The 16,363-nt window shown below is 35.5% G+C and overlaps 1 protein-coding gene and 1 pseudogene across 2 annotated transcripts in view; one reads left to right on the top strand and one right to left on the bottom strand.

The window, feature by feature from the left end:
- Positions 1–6,682: 6,682 nt before the first annotated feature.
- LOC307139510 (NACHT, LRR and PYD domains-containing protein 3-like) overlaps positions 6,683–16,363 on the top strand; it is a 38,493-nt pseudogene continuing 28,812 nt past the window's right edge. The window contains exons 1-2 of the transcript in view: positions 6,683–6,893; positions 15,282–15,357. The product of the transcript in view is annotated as an NACHT, LRR and PYD domains-containing protein 3-like (transcript). The remainder of the gene's footprint in view (positions 6,894–15,281; positions 15,358–16,363) is intronic.
- Positions 8,103–13,728, bottom strand: LOC307139511 (uncharacterized protein; the record flags this gene model as incomplete). The annotated part of the gene is made up of 9 exons (XM_079838507.1): positions 8,103–8,386; positions 8,594–8,753; positions 8,886–9,094; positions 9,238–9,509; positions 9,756–9,864; positions 9,948–10,147; positions 12,074–12,281; positions 12,455–12,508; positions 13,665–13,728. 9 exons carry the CDS (start codon positions 13,726–13,728, stop codon positions 8,247–8,249), a joined length of 1,416 nt encoding a protein of 471 aa, XP_079694633.1. The 3' UTR covers positions 8,103–8,246.

Raw genomic sequence — 16,363 nt, 5'->3', positions numbered from 1 at the left:
CGAAAGAAAACGTAACAGCATAAATGGTTCTTGAAAAATCTTACCAACAGTATGACAAATTTATTTCAGCTGAGGTTCAAAGATAATACAAAGTTTTTTACATTTAAACCCCACAAAACTATATTTTAATAGTATAAAAATGTTGTGAATAATATATTAATAACGAAAATAATAATAATTAAAAAAATCGATCATAAATTTTCAAGAAAAAATAAATCACATTCATCACGGAAAAAACGGGACACGGATTAGCCAGCCCAGGGTTGATTGTAGGATATAAAAAATGTAAATAAAATTAATAATAGCTTAACTTACTCACCAAAATAGGCTATGATTATTTGTACACAAAACATGCCAATGTGTGCAGTAAATTTACTGCTATTACCCATCCTCTCAAATAAATCAAGATCCGCGGGACTTCAAAATCAGTGATGGTACATTACAGTAGGCTACGTTCGTTTTTAGCCGTGACAGATGGAATAGCGTTCCGTGACTGTGCGTTAAGCTGGAGAAGGCAGTATGCGGGAATTTTGAAAATGGCTTTGTAAGTATGTCAATTAATACATTAATTTCTTCTCCTCTGTCAGCCATTTGGGTTTTAAAAAACGCTATTAAAACTACAGATGCGGTTTGCTGGTTATTCTGACTAGGCTACTAGTACGCTCTCTGACCATCCAATCAAAGGACATGAAAATGCCGATGTTATTGTACGCCAGCTAGATGATGGCCCGCTGTCGCCAACTCGAAATCTGATTGGCTGATTAAATCGGAGTGATTATCTGATTATTTAAAGCGCACAGTTTCATTGCCATTCATTTAAGCTAGCGGCGCCCGCGATATTGATCCTGAAGGCCTCAAGGCAGATTTATTTCACCTAGCAACACATGATGACTGAAATATGATTGGATAAAAGCTCTAACATAAACAAACACTACTGGAAGCAGCGCAACCAAGAGAAAAGCGATGAAGTTAATAAAATAGACTATTGGGAATAATTTAATACACATTCATGGAAAAAATATATTAAAATTTAAGTCTGTGATTCTGATAGTGATTAGGCCAGCAGAGAAGGCCTTGCTGGCCCTGACAGCCCACCACTGGTTAGAACCAACCGAGCAAAAAACTAATTCATTCCAATGGCAATTATCCAATCAAATAAGGTATGGGGAGGGGTATGACTGGAGAACATATGTGAAGTATTTAAATTATTTTATTTTTTATTTTTTAGTATTTATGATATTGTGTATGTGGATAATGTCTGTGTTGTGGTTTATGTGTCAATATGTCTGTACTGCATAACAAATTGCCTCTCTGAGGACATTAAAGTTTTTTAAGTCTAAGTCATTCTCTTTAACTCTTGACCATTCGCCGTTAAACTTCTAGCATTGCATTGACTATCCTAAATGTCATATTATTTCTTTAACCTTTGTTTGTTCTGGTGTTTTCTGGAGATATTGAGCTGATTTAATGTTCCCAACTGCTTTTTCAAAGGGTTAGTTCACCCAAAAATGAAAATTATGTCATTAATTACTTACCCTCATGTCGTTCTACACCCGTAAGACCTCCGTTCATCTTCAGACACAAATGAAGATATTTTAGTTTAAATCTGATGGCTCTGAAAGGCCTCCATTGGCACAATGCACGGTTCACTCTCAAGACCCTTAAAAGACACTAAAGACTAAAGTTACAAAGTCCATCTCACTACAGCGGCTCTACAATAACTTTATGGAGTGACGAGAATAGTTTTTGTGCGCAAAAAAAACCCTAAATAACGACTTATATAGTGATGACGATTTCAAAACACGGCCTCATGAAGCTTCGAAGCGTTATGAATCAGTGAGTCGATTCATGATTCGGATCGCATGTCAAACCGCCAAACTGCTGAAATTTGACGATCCAAACTGCTGAATCGACTCACTGATTCATAACGCTTCGAAGCTTCATGATGCCGTGTTTTGAAATCGTCATCACTATATAAGTCGTTATTTAGGGTTTTTTGCGCACAAAAACTATTGTCGTCGCTTCATAAAGTTATTGTAGAACCACTGTAGTGAGATGGACTTTGTAACGACGTCTTTAGTGTCTTTTAAGGGTCTTGAGAGTGAACCGTGCATTGTGCCAATGGAGGCCTTTCAGAGCCATCAGATTTACACCAAAATATCTTCATTTGTGTCTGAAGATGAACGGAGGTCTTACGGGTGTCGAACAACATGAGGGTAAGTACACTGTAACAAATTTCTGTAGTTTTCACAGCATTATTACTGTAAAATGAGCAAATACTTACTGTAGAACCTGTATACAGCATGTTGCTGTAGATCTGCAAAGCATCATGGTCTTTTTTCAACGGCGGGTAAATTCTACAGTATTTTTTTTTTTCCTGTGAATCACAATACAGCAATTTCTAGAAGATTTTTTTTCAGCCAAGGAAAGCTACGAGATTTCCCACTTTCATCCGTATTTTTTACTTCAGAAAGGTAACATAATTTATTTCCAAAGTTTACTCTTGTAAAGTCACCTGTTTGTTCAACTTTAAGAGTGCACTGAGAGAGAAAAGAGTAATGAGCAGCACACTTCGTAGTAAACATCTCATGTTGTGTGTGAATTTTATAATTTTATTACCACAAATATATATTTCTGCATGATTTCGATATATTTTCTAGTCTGGCAACATTTGATAACGTCATTAGTTTATAGCATTGTTAAATAAAAATTAAATTGGAATTGTGTATGTGATCTCTTTTGGTGCAGATACGTCACATAATATGATCACTTTTTTTTTTCCTGTCACCACTTTCGCGTGAGGCAGTGAGCCTATCCTGCCGCCTCTCGACGGTCTCGAGCTGAAAGAAAACGCAGCTGAGGTACGTTAGGCCTAATACTTAACCTATTTTTTCATAGTGATTCATCATGATTTTTCTGAATGTAAACCCCCAGAAACGAGATTGGTGAAATGCTATTCAAACTTCTGGGAGCATGGCATGGGCTGTACTGTATTAAGATTTGTCTTATCCGGCAACATTACATTTTTAACGTCTTTAATTTGATTAAAGTCTAACGTTAGCATTGTGAAATGACAGTAATTTAAAATGGTGTAATTTTTTGTATTTATTGGCGCGGTAGCCGTTTAATAATCTCTCGTTTTTTTCTCTTGCTTGCTGTTGCCGCCTGAGGAATCAGACATTGAAGTTAAGCGGTCCGAGAAAACGCAGCTAGAGGTAACATAGCAGCTTTTAAGTTACGTTACTTAACATATTTTTAATAATTTCATGATTTTTCTGAACTTCTTTGCCTTCAAGCTGCAGAAATTACGTTATATATTAACGTTAGATTGTTAATAGCCTAATTAGAAGTGCCATTTCCGACTTTTGGGAGCATATATTGTATTAATATTTGTCTTATCTGGCTAAATTACATTTATAACGTGATTTTTTTTTAAAATTCAAAGGTCCAGATTAGCAGACGAACTGGGAAGGTGGTCCAAAAAAAAAAAACGATTGCCTCAATCCACACGTGGCATCATTCATCAGGGACTTCATTGAGTATGACTGGCAGAACAACTAATACCAGGTGAGACTTTTAATTGTTACCTTGAATACCTTGGAATAACTGGAAGCCAGTTTGGGTGGGTAGTTGGTGGTTGAAAGTCAGAGGTGGCCCGCAACTTGTCTATTAAAGGGATAGTTCACTTTAAAATTTACTCTCAAGTTGTTTCAAACCTGTATGAATTTCTTTCTTCTGCTGACCACAAAAGAGGATATTTTGAAGAATGTCTGTAACCAAACAGTTAACTGGAGCCAGTGACTTCCATAGTAGGAAAAAAAAATACTATGGAAGTCACTGGCTCCAGTTAACTGTTTGGTTACCGATATTCTTCAAAATATCCTCTTTTGTGTTCAGCAGAAGAAAGAAATTCATACAGGTTCGAAACAACTTGAGGTTGAGTATATGATAATAGCATTTTCATTTTAAAGTGAACTATCCCTTTAGGCTTGCCAAGCATCATTTTCAAATCATGCAGTTTTACAGCGTCAACACAAGGTGATTCAACAACACTGACATGAAAAACAGGAGGAACATTGTGTGACAACACCAGCCAGTTAGAATACTTTTCCATTCACAACTCACAAACATTTACCATAAATTTCACTGTTTTATCACTAACTGTAAACATGGTATTGTGGCAGAAATGTGGGATATTCATGTACAATTTTATAATATTATTCATGTAGACAGTTATTAAATATTAAAGTAATGGCAAATGACAGAAACCAATACTGTCTAATAAGAGTCGAGTTGCAACTCCATAAGAATATTTACATTTTATCTTTTAAAAATAGGTTATTTTTACAGATGTTACAGTTTGTGTTAACGAAAATAAATTTACATTTTACATCTTTATTCAAGCTATAAAATAAAGATGTGGGGGATGCTACTCCACAAACCACCAACAAAGCATATAAAAAAATACTAATATTTATTTAAAACTTTTATGTATATGTCATCAACCCATCTGTCTTGCTTTTAAACTTTTATATTAATAATGAATTTCTTCTTCTACAGGGTAGAAGACTCCAGCCCAGGAAGTCCAGGTCAAGTTTTAAAAGAATAATAGTTATGAAGAAAAAAAAACTTCTTGGAGAGAAACAATATTCAGGTTTGAAATCCTGCTGTTTTTAAAGGGATAGTTCACCCAAAAATGAAAATTGTGTCATCATTTACTCACCCTCAACCTGTATGAATTTCTTTCTTCTGCTGAACATAAAGAAAGATATTTTGAAGAATGTCAGTAACCAGACAGTTGATGGGTCCCATTGACTTCCATAGTAGGAAAAAAAAATACTATGGAAGTCAATGGGACCCATCAACTGTCTGGTTACCGACATTCTTCAAAATATCTTTCTTTGTGTTCAGCAGAAGAAAGAAATCCATACAGGTTGAGGGTGAGTAAATGATGACACAATAAAAATTTTTGGGTGAACTATCCCTTTAAATCATTTAATTTTTTTAGATTTGTAATTTTACCCAAACATTTGAATACATATTGATTGTTTTGTTTGCTCAGAAAAGTGTTGAAATGAAATGAATTGTTCACAGAGAAATGTTAACTTATTGAAAAAAATGTATATGTTCAGAAAATATATAGGTTTGAAATCCTGCTGTTTTTAAATCATTACATTTTTATCCATTTGTAATTTCATCCAAACATTTTAATAAATATTGATTGTTTTGTTTGTTCAGAAAAGTGTTTTTTGTATGTTCAGAAAAGTGATGAAATTAAATGTTCACAGAAAAATTGTAACATTGAAAAAAATGATGCTATACTATTTTTATTTTATGAATTTTTGAAATTAAAAGTGAGAAAATAAATGGCATTTGTGACAGTGTCTTTATTTTACAGTACACAAAATTAATGCAGTAATCCCCATTACAGTAGTAGTTATGAAATACAGTACTGTGATTATTACTGTAAAAAAATTTACAGTCATTTTAAAGTTACTGCGATTACATTTACAGTAAGAATACTGTGAAATGAAATACAGCAACTTACTAGCTAATTGCTGCCAGCAAGTTACTGTATTTTTCACAGTAATCTTTTTACAGTGTAATTAATGACAGAATTTTCATTTTTGGGTGAACTACCCTTTAAGTACTTTTGTTAACCGCACAGGATTACTCATTTCACCCATTGTTGCTAATGTTGTTTTGTTCTTTGCTCCTTCTCCAATGAATTCCTCTGAATCTGATCCTCTGTCTTTAAGTTTTTGGGATGTCTGCTCTACCTGAATCCAATCTTCACAATTCATGTTTACAGAAGCACTGTCTTCATTTACACCACCTCCTTCACTCTCTTCATTCACACCACAGTCGTCTCTTAACCCTCCACGGCGTCTTTCCTTCTCCATCTCCCCAAGATCTGCCTTTTATTGTCCTCTATACACATCTCTCTATATCCTTTACTGAACTGGAGTGTCCTCTAGTGTCCAGTGGCTTCACTACAGTAGACCTTAAACATAACAGCGTATGAATGATATTCAGAATCGCTTGAGTTGAAACCCTGCTGGTCTTTTCATATTTCCACACTGAAGACAAAATGAGGAACTATTACAGGAGGTGAACACATTCACTGAAGCTCATGAAGGAAACACAATGCATTATAAATCAGGCGCTGGAAACATTTGCACAGGTCTTCTGGGAAATAAACTACTTTATGTAGTTTCTGAAGGGCAGGACTAAACAAAATCTTTAAATAAAATAAGACCAATGTCCAACAATCATCTTGTTCAAAAGTTTACACCCCTGACTCTGAATGAGTTGTGTTGATCATCAGTGAATGTTTGCAGCTTTTGATCACACAGGTGAAAACACAGCATTAAGAGCTGAGAATCAAGCACATGTCAACTTTTCAACTGGATCTTTTGTGTAAATTCAGTTATTATTATGTCTTGTGGTCTAACAAACATCATGTGACTTGAAATGTACATAAGGCCTATATTTAAATGTCCTTTTAAATTGTTTTTTGTGCAATAAATAAAGTATTTAAAACACATTAACATGCGTATTTAGTATTTAATAATACATCAAAGTGAATCATTCAGAATTTGGGAAAAAGTGGCCCCAGTCCCGTGACCCTAGAGCAGCTCGAGCGGCTCAAACTCTGTCCAGTAGGAGGCGCTGATGCTCCAGAGCTGCTCTGACAAACATCAGGAAACCTCAGAACAACAACAGCACAGGTGTAACCTCGTTTATATAATGTTTCAGATCTTCCTGCTCTCGCTGTTACACATTAAAGTCTTCAGATGATGAGGCAGAATCTCTTTTAGCACAGACTGGACTATTTGACTAAAGATTGAATCGTATCTCGTGCCAAACAACAGTCCTAAAGGATCGCACAGGTGAGTCTCGATCTCAAAGCGAAAGTGTTTGCCAGACTTCTGGATTCTGTTCCTGTAGGACAAGCCCGTCTGAACTCCTGAAGAGCTTTAATACTGACACCATTAACCTGATCTGGGGAATATCGACGGGTTTCACACCAGTTAGGCTGATCATCATTAGGTTAAGACATGAGTTATAAACTATACATGTTGTAAAAGTATGACAAAGAAGTAGCCAGGAATTACTAAAACAAACCGTTTTGTTGATATTAATTGTGTAGAAATGAATAATGTTTTTTCTGAAAAGGTTTATTTCCAGTTTTATGATGTTGTTTTGTGATAATGCGGAAATGAAAGTATTCTTTGGACGATCCAGTGTTTCCAGTTAGAGAAGGTTTTGGATCAGGGCCAGTGTTACGAGAGTTTACCCAGATAGCAAAATACACTCGGGCCAGTTCCGGTTTGATTCTCGACTGCCGGAGACTTACCCGTCGGCCCGCTTCCGTCTGCCGCACTCGGGCCGTATGCATGTTTACTCACTGCCCGATTCCGGCCCGAATCAATCGGGCCAGATGCGGCAGCCGTTAACTTGCCGACGCTGCCGCAATCAAGCCGGAATCGGGCCGTCACTAATGCGTACTGCCCGCCAAAGCTGGCCCGATTAATTCTTGCCATGTTATTATGAAATGTCTACCTTTATTAATGTTAATTGAATAACCTTTATACCACTTTTGTGTTGATATGACAGCAAATGGATAATGTGATACAAAACATTTAGGCTATAATAAAACTTTTGAAGAAAATGAAAACATAACTTAAAACATATTTTTAATCCGAATATTGTTGCAAATGATATAAAAACAAAGGACAGAAATATGAAGAAACTATATTTATTTAGAAAATTGCACATTTATCAAGAAACAACTTTAAACACAACCAAAAAAAAATATTAAAGTGCACAAGTATAAGTTCAAAGAAACTTGAATACAAAAGTTTTGTAAAAAGGCACACATTTTAAATAAAAAATGGATATATATATTTAAAATTATACAAGTATGAAGAAACATCTTAAAACACCTATTGTAAATAAATAAATACTTAAACTAGATTATATTGAAAAAATAAAAAAAAGGTATATGTGTTATATGGTAATGGTAAACTAAAATGGTATCAAGAACTATCTTTAAACACCTATTTGTCAAGAAAATGTAATCTAAAAAAAAAACCCCACAATAATACTAATTAAAAAAACACGCATATAAATAAAATAGTGCAAAAAAAAAAAGAAAAAGAAAAAAGAAAGAAATACTTAAACACCTATTTTTATACCTGTCATTACAAATATAAAAAAAGAAAAGAATTGATCAAAGTAATTTACACATTAAACACGTTAGCCTTCGCTCTTTCCTTCCTTCCTCCATCTCTGTCAGGAGCAAGTTGTAGCCATCTTGTTATATACCTTTCCACCTCTTTATCAGTGGAGCTCTTGGTATGGGCATTTGTCCTCACTGCATCTGTAAATGGCAAACAATATTCACAAATAGTTAGTTATACAGTTACACAATTTTGCGCAACAAAGAACAGATATTGGTAAAAAAAACAACAACAAAAAAACAAGCAAAAAATACACTAACAATACATTAACAATTATATGAAAGTAATCGTACACGACAGATGTATAGCAGCCTATATGTACTGGAATGTATATCAAATCAACTTACTGACTACAATAGTCCTGAGGGCCAATGCACGAAATGCCACTTTTTGGTTTGCACCACTCCAGTTAATTCTTTTAGCAAAGGAGTTCGCCAAAAGCTTTCCCAGGATACGCCACACAGCTTCTTTAGTGGAAAACCCACCAATTGTTCCTAAATAGGTTACCTTTGAAGAAAAAAAAAAAATGAAACGGTATTACAGGCAAAATAAATATACAACAGTAACGGAGTATCAATGTGATTGTAATACATACAAGACAAGACACATTGTGTGAAAAATTCAAGGACTTCATCTTACCAACTTCTTCATTTGTTCTGGCTGATCCTTTATTTGATTTTCAAGCCTTTCCAGATCAGGTAAATCTGACAAAGGAAGGTTGAATGTGGTGATGTCTGGAAGTTCATCACTCTGCGACTGAGCACTGTTCTGTTTCTGCTGATTCTTCAGAATGATGGCAAGTTGTTGCTTGATGACCTCTTGTGCTTTTAAAACTTCAGTCAGCAGGGCTGCAAAAAAAAAAAACATAAATAAGCGTACATGCACTTGAAGCTTGTTTTTTGTATATTTTTTGTATAGTGTTTTGGTAGGTAGTCAGTTAAATCTTAAATCCCTTGTTGAATTAGGCCTTTAAAATGAAGTTCATACTTACAAACACATGATGAACTGCAACATGTTCTGTCTCCATCTCCAGCTGCACTGGTACATAGACGTAAATTATTCCTAGAGGTGGTAGGACTTGCAATACCATCTGTGTGTCTGGATGGAGTTCTCAGAGGTTCTGCCATAGTCCGTGGTGGTGACGGTATTTGAGGTGCTGCAAAAACTTCTGAACGGTCCTCTATTCTGACAGTTTTTTCCAGTCTCTTGCTTGCAAAGTAATTATCGTCATCATCCTCACTAGAGTGGTTTCTTTTATTTCCCCTGATCGTGTACATGAGGAAAAAACAACAACGTTAAAATAGTGCCGTAGCAAAACTTGCAGATTATAATGTATCAATGCAATATATGTACAATTTACATATAAGACAGTTAACCCAAAATGAAAGTTCTGCAATCATCTATTCCCTCATTCTGTTGTCGCTAACAGACTTTTCATTTTGGGGTTAACTACACCGTTTATTTGAAAAACACCTGTGGTAAAAAAACATGCTTAAAATACAAACAAACCTGTTCTTTCTTTTTGTGTATGCTGGACGATCATCATCATCATCTTCTGTCTGCAAATCAGACATCAGAGTTGCTTGCGGAAGTTTGAGCCGAGCTTCCTGATACGTGTCTATAAAACATACATGGTGGTTAACCTCCCCAAAAATGTAACAATCATGAAATATTGTCACAGTTTTCTTAATATGTTAGTACCTGTGGTGTGAATAATTCGCACCCTGAAGGCAGACCAAGTACGATTAGGAGATTCATGGAGTGTTACAGCCTTCTGGATCTTAGCCACAGATTTGTAAGTCGGCCAAGCACAGGTACCATTCTGCACCCATGAAGATGGCACAACTTCCACTTCAGATGACTCGATGAACTCCACAATATGGAACATTTTCCCAAAAAATCTTCAAAAAACAAAACAAAAAAAAGAGCAATTTGTTGCATTTTACACATTTTTACACAATTTTTATTCACATTACACAATAATTTACACAATAATAATCAAGTCAAGTTGAGCTGTCATTCCGCTTATTATTGCACAATAATCCTTCTATTTTCAAAAATACTGTTATGTTACACTCCACAAGCCTGTACCTGAATGTGAGATTTTGGTGAATTATGTTTAAATATATCTATGCTACATTAAAAAACCTAAGACCAACACACAGTTGAACTGCTGTTGTTGTCAATTTAAATGCAGTAAAGGTAGACAGGCAAACTTGGTTTGAAAAGGAAGTATGACATATTTTTTAAGCGTCTCATCAATTTTGGCACATCTAAATTCTTTAGAAAGATCAGATACGAGATAAGCTCCAAGCCTGCAAGAATCAATTGGGTAGTCATAAAATCTACGAACAGACTCAAACTCAGCATATACGATGTAAGCATCATTGTTCTCAATATAGATGTTCTGTACCAACCCAATATTGGAACCAATTCTGACACAGTTATCGCCTTTTGAAATTTTTAGACAAAAATCAGGGAAATATATTTCTTTATACTGTCTCACTTCTCCATTAACAAACTGCAAAATAGGACCATCACAATGCTCTTTTCGCACATAACTTTTGGAAGGGTCGATCTTAGAACCACCACTAGATATTTCAGATATCCTGCGTACAATCTGGGCAACAGGATGACATGGACGTCGGACCAATCTTTTTTACTGCCCTAAATAATTCTCGAATGGAAATGCAGAAATGTGGTCAAGTGGACCATGGCATTTCACATCATCAGCTAAGTGAACAAGGCCATGCACATTATACACCACATATTCCTTGCCATACAGCTTCACAAAGTGCTCCACAAAAGCCACTAGTAATACCTTTGCATATTCACACATTACAGAACACAGGGTTGGATCAATAAGAATTGAAATCGCAACTGAGAGAAGCATAAAGTTATTGTAAACAGGAGTGCATACAACATCATGAAGAACTACTGATCCTGTGTAGAGTAAAAACTGTCTTAGTTCAGTTGCCTTCCACCTGTTTTTTTCTTCAATCGACCTTGGTTTACGAGCAAATTCTGATGGGACATAATTTTTAATGGAGAGTAAGTTCTGAGATAATTTGACTACTTTCTGTGATGGCAAACGAGTCTTGAGAGGACCACTTGTCCATAGATCTAATAACCTTCGCATCACACCAAGACAGACTAAATGCATATAATCATGAGGGAAACATGATACCATGTTTATATCAAGTTCAGTAAATGGAGATCTAGTTATGTGGTGGTCTTCATCACACATGCTTCTGAACGTTTCATTCGTTCTTAGGGCAGCATTAGTCTCAGGGAAAGTCATGCGCTTTTGTATGTACACACCAGACTGTACACATTTACCACATGACGAATAACCTGTATGAGATTTAACTCCCTTAACATATGCACGAGCAGGTGCATCACAAACTACAGAACTAATTTTTAGGAGTAGTTCCTTTCCTCTGAAAATAAAGCCTGACTGCAGGACCTTAACTTCGTCAATTAAGCTTTTTAAATACTCTGCCAGTATTTTTGGTTTTGAAATGCCACCAAATATTGCTATTAGAAAAGGCTTTTTGGCTATGCCTTGTAATAAGCCTAAAATAGGCCACAGTTGCATATTTGAACTCTTGTGCAACGGAATGCCATCAAAATTCAACTGCAATCTCAGTGTGTGTCTGTTTGGTAACTGGGGCAATATTTTTTCAAGCATTCCAGACAATGCATTAAGAATACCAAAATAATAGAAAGAGCCTCCTGCTACTTGTTCTATCCTATATATTGTGTTAGTCTTAAGCAGTGTTCGAGCATCTTTTGGAAGGCTGGGATGCATACTACGCAAGACTGACAGAAGAGCTGTTAATGCAACCATTGTGATTCTGAAGTCTATAGCCCAGTCAGTTAGAGCGTTTCTAAAAGCTTCATCAGGACTTTCCTCAAAATAGTCATCACTATTCTCAGAATCACTTACAGAGTCTTCCGACATCACTGCATCATAATCATCTAAATTAACAGAGTCTTCTGACACCACCACATCAATATTGTCAAAGTCATTATCTTCAGAGGATTCATTTTTACTAGTGTACATCTGTTGATTATGAGGAGTGTCATCACTAGCCTTAGAGTTAGGAGTTTGCAAAGACTTTAGAATCTGAGCAACACTTGCCCTCGCCTTTTTTTGAATGTTAGAATTTACAGTATAAAACTCATAGTTTTCAGACATGACTTACACAGGATGGCCTCTTCTGTGCTGAGCTTGGCAACTTCACTGATCTTGTTGTGGTCTGTCAAAAAAAGCAAAAAGCACACAAACAATGTTTAATTTTGTTACAATCAATATACTGCATAGATACATTTATAGAGATCAGAAAACACCAGAAATCAACTAAATTACATCTTTACATACATTACAGACTTACACTTTTTACACTTAAAGAGCCAGAAGAAAGAAAGATCAGTACCAGCAGTTCATGGCTTGCAATAGCCCATTAACACCTCAGACAATATCATTCCTATTCACATGTTCATTATAAAACACTGACATTACTCTTTTGTCTTTGTGCAGATCAACTGATGTGCTGTAAATTGCCCAAAATGTGTACTTTTGTTTTCTTTATACCTACATTTGCATCTTTTTATACGTAAACCAGGATCTGTTCTACAGATATTTTCAGGACTGTTAACAGAGGCCAATAAACCAACCAATTGACACCAACGTAAAACTATAACTAAATGAAAATGGATAAGTGTTTGGAACCCATTTAAAACAGTCTGTACAACATACAATGAAAATTACAATGTTACTGTTTAACATTATGACTTACTATTTTAAAACCTTATTCACAGAGTCAAAATTCTACTGTATACTAATAATGAACTGCACTTGTACAGCATTTATTAATCTTAGTTAATATAATAATTTCAACATTTACTGAAGCATTATTCAAAACAAAAGTTTTGTTAATATCAGTTAATGCAATGTGAAGTAACATGAACAAATAATGAACAGCTGTATTTTGTATTAACTAACGTTAGCAAAGATTAACAAATGTATTGCTCATTGTTAGTTAATATATTAAGTAATGTTAACAAATGAACCTTATTGTAAAGTGTTACCAAATAACGACCTAAAAATACTTTTAAGTTAAACACAGTTACAATTTAACAGTGTGAATAATGTTTTAAAATAGCAAGAATCATAGTGTCAACACTCTACCGTATTTCCTTTAAGTTAGCTCAGAAATACAACATTTACGGCTTTTACTAGTGTTGTTAACAGAGCCATATAGTATATGGACTATTTTATTACTTCAAATAATTTGTTCAGCATGGTTTCTTAAAATAATATATACTTGACCTAAACTAAACTAAATTTAGCATTCACAATGTTTTAAAATAGCAAGTCAGTATCAACAGCATATCAAGTAGCAAAAACCTTACCTTTGCGATTGAAATCCAACGTCGAAATGTTGTCAAACTGTTGTGAAACCGAATCTCTTAGCATCACCTTTTATTGTCCATTCAATGACCGTCATCCAATCAGCTACGGCTACGGAAATGCGTCATTGTTACGCAAGATTTGAATTTGCCGAAGCTCAGCTAAATGCTGTTGGCCTATAACTTGAATAAATATTTATATTAAATAAATGGGTAATAACACAAGCTGTTAGAATATAATATGGCACTTACCGAGTTCGTTTTAAAGCCGTCATTGAGAGAAAACAACAACAACAACAAATCGCTGAATGGCAACCGTTTTATCTGCATATGGCCCATCGTAACAATTTTCAAAACAAATTTTAAAAGAACTTTTTTAATTAATGAGCACTGCTATTACTTTTTAGGTTGATTTAGGTCGTGGTCATCGAATTCCCATGCAAGAAAGTCGTGCTAGCAGCTGCAACAGTTATGGGGTTAGCTGCAGTCCCACGCGTGCTGTTAACGTCTGTAACATTAGTCCTTTTCAGCGTGTCTGCTTCATAGAATACTTGGAAATAAAAGCGCATCAATGTTTTCAAATTTTTTCTTACCATATTCGTATTTTGTGGTATTTAATCCATTGTTTTGTTTTCGTCCAAACACAACCACAATCGCCACAGTTGAGACCCCTCCCACTACTGTAAGTGACGATGAACGAGTCACCTGAGATCACGTGCATAATTTAGCACGTTTAAAAAGCATTACACCGTAAAGAATGACCTGCATGCTTTATTACAACTAAATAGATTTGATCCTTCTGTGCAAAACGATCACTGTTATTATCATTTTGATTAAGTTTTACCTTAGATATTTTGATTTGTACAAATTCATGACATTAAATGAGTAGCTAACACATTATCAGATCCTGTCAGGAAATTAAGTAAATTTTAAAACAATTTTATGTTAATTATTGCTTCATTATGTAACCATCAGTGATTGAACATAAGCCGAGTCATTGACAGAAGTGGCCCAGATCTCTATAGCCAGAATCGGGCCAGTTACAATGAACAGCAATCGGGCCAGTGCTTTACAGCCGTAACAAAACTGCATGTGCCAGAGCGAGCTGCGGGCCAGAATCGGCCCGGTAAACACACGCCGATGCCGAGTCAGAGCCGCAGGCGCCGCGGGGCAGCCGAGCTCGGGCCGATTACTACATGCTATCTGGGTAGTGGCATATGAATATTCATGAGAACTCGTGACCGCGCATCTGATAATAAAGCGCGAGATAAGATGTAAGTAGATCAACTACTAAACATTTCATGAGTTTTAGGATAGAAATGTTAAACGACCGACAAAAATAATCAGAGATGCAAACTAATAAACTTTTTTTCTAATTTTGTGATTCATGTAATAATGGTAACTGTCAATGTGAGGTGAAAGAAATATTAATGAAGCCGTTTTCATCATAATAAGTATAGGATTAGTAATGAATGTGTAGATATTGTGAATGAATTGAATAAACTGAGTTTCTAGCTTTCCTGGTAGCCTTCAGTGAATTAGACTTGTCTAAGAAACTGATTCATAAATCATATAAATATCAGTTGAGCCAATGTTTACTTTCTTCACTGACAGACTCAGCTTTAGGAGGGAAGAGACAGAGCAAGAGAAGAGACTGAGAGAAAGAGAAAGAGTGATGGAGACGAGGAGAGAGCAGGTAATCTCACATGCTTTTAAAGATATTATTATTCTTTTCAAATGCACATCGAAGATCAGAGAAATCTGATTTTCTCGGGGAGCCCTGAACCCCCTAACTCACTCAAATTTGGGCCCTACGGCCCTGATTTCTTTTCATAGTAGTTTATAATGTTTTTAATACTAGCCTTTACTTTTCATGCAGTCGTCATTAAATGACAGGCATTTAAAGGCACAATATGTAAGATTTTTGGATTAAAATATCCTAAAACCACTTGAACAATGTTGTATAATTTGTTGCCTTGTGTTCTTACTTTATCCCAAATGTTTCCAACAATGTTTAAATCCAGAGAAATCCTCTATTTTGACCAGCGTAACGGCCCGTGTCAATGCGTCGTATCCGCCTTACCCTCGATATCCGGTTTTACTGCGGTAGAAATCATGGAAACACCTTCACTGTCGTCTGTCCAGATTTAAAACATCATCATCATCATCATCATCATCATCATCATCATCATCATCATCATCATCATCCCTCTTAAAACTGATCAAATAATGTCCACAACCTAAACCAGTGGCCTAATAAACCGCTCTTTGACCGTGTGTCTGTGATCCTGAATGACACTCAATGATGATCATTGATACAAACGGATGATCTATTTTGATACTCAACAAACATTCATTCAATATTATTTATAGGTCATAAAGGTTCATAAACATGCATGTTCTTAATGGGGATTTAATGAAGGCCACTTTTGACTACTTGACATTTAAACAAAATAAATGTTTAACTTTTAAAACATATATCACATGTCCTGGAATAAAGATGTGATGATGGCCTTGACCCTGATACTGAAAGTTGGTATAATGTGTGATGGAGTGGTATTTTGAGCATCAGTGAATGTTTGCAGCTTTTGATCATCAGGTGACAAAATGCTCATATATGCTCCAGAAATTTAATCTGTGCGACCTCAAAATATATTTGGGAGCATTTGTGTAGAAAGTAATGCAAAAAACATGACAAAGCA

This window comes from Gobio gobio (assembly GCF_949357685.1).
Source record: "Gobio gobio genome assembly, chromosome: 16".
NCBI lineage: Eukaryota > Metazoa > Chordata > Actinopteri > Cypriniformes > Gobionidae > Gobio > Gobio gobio.
This window is presented reverse-complemented; position numbering and strand designations above follow the sequence as displayed.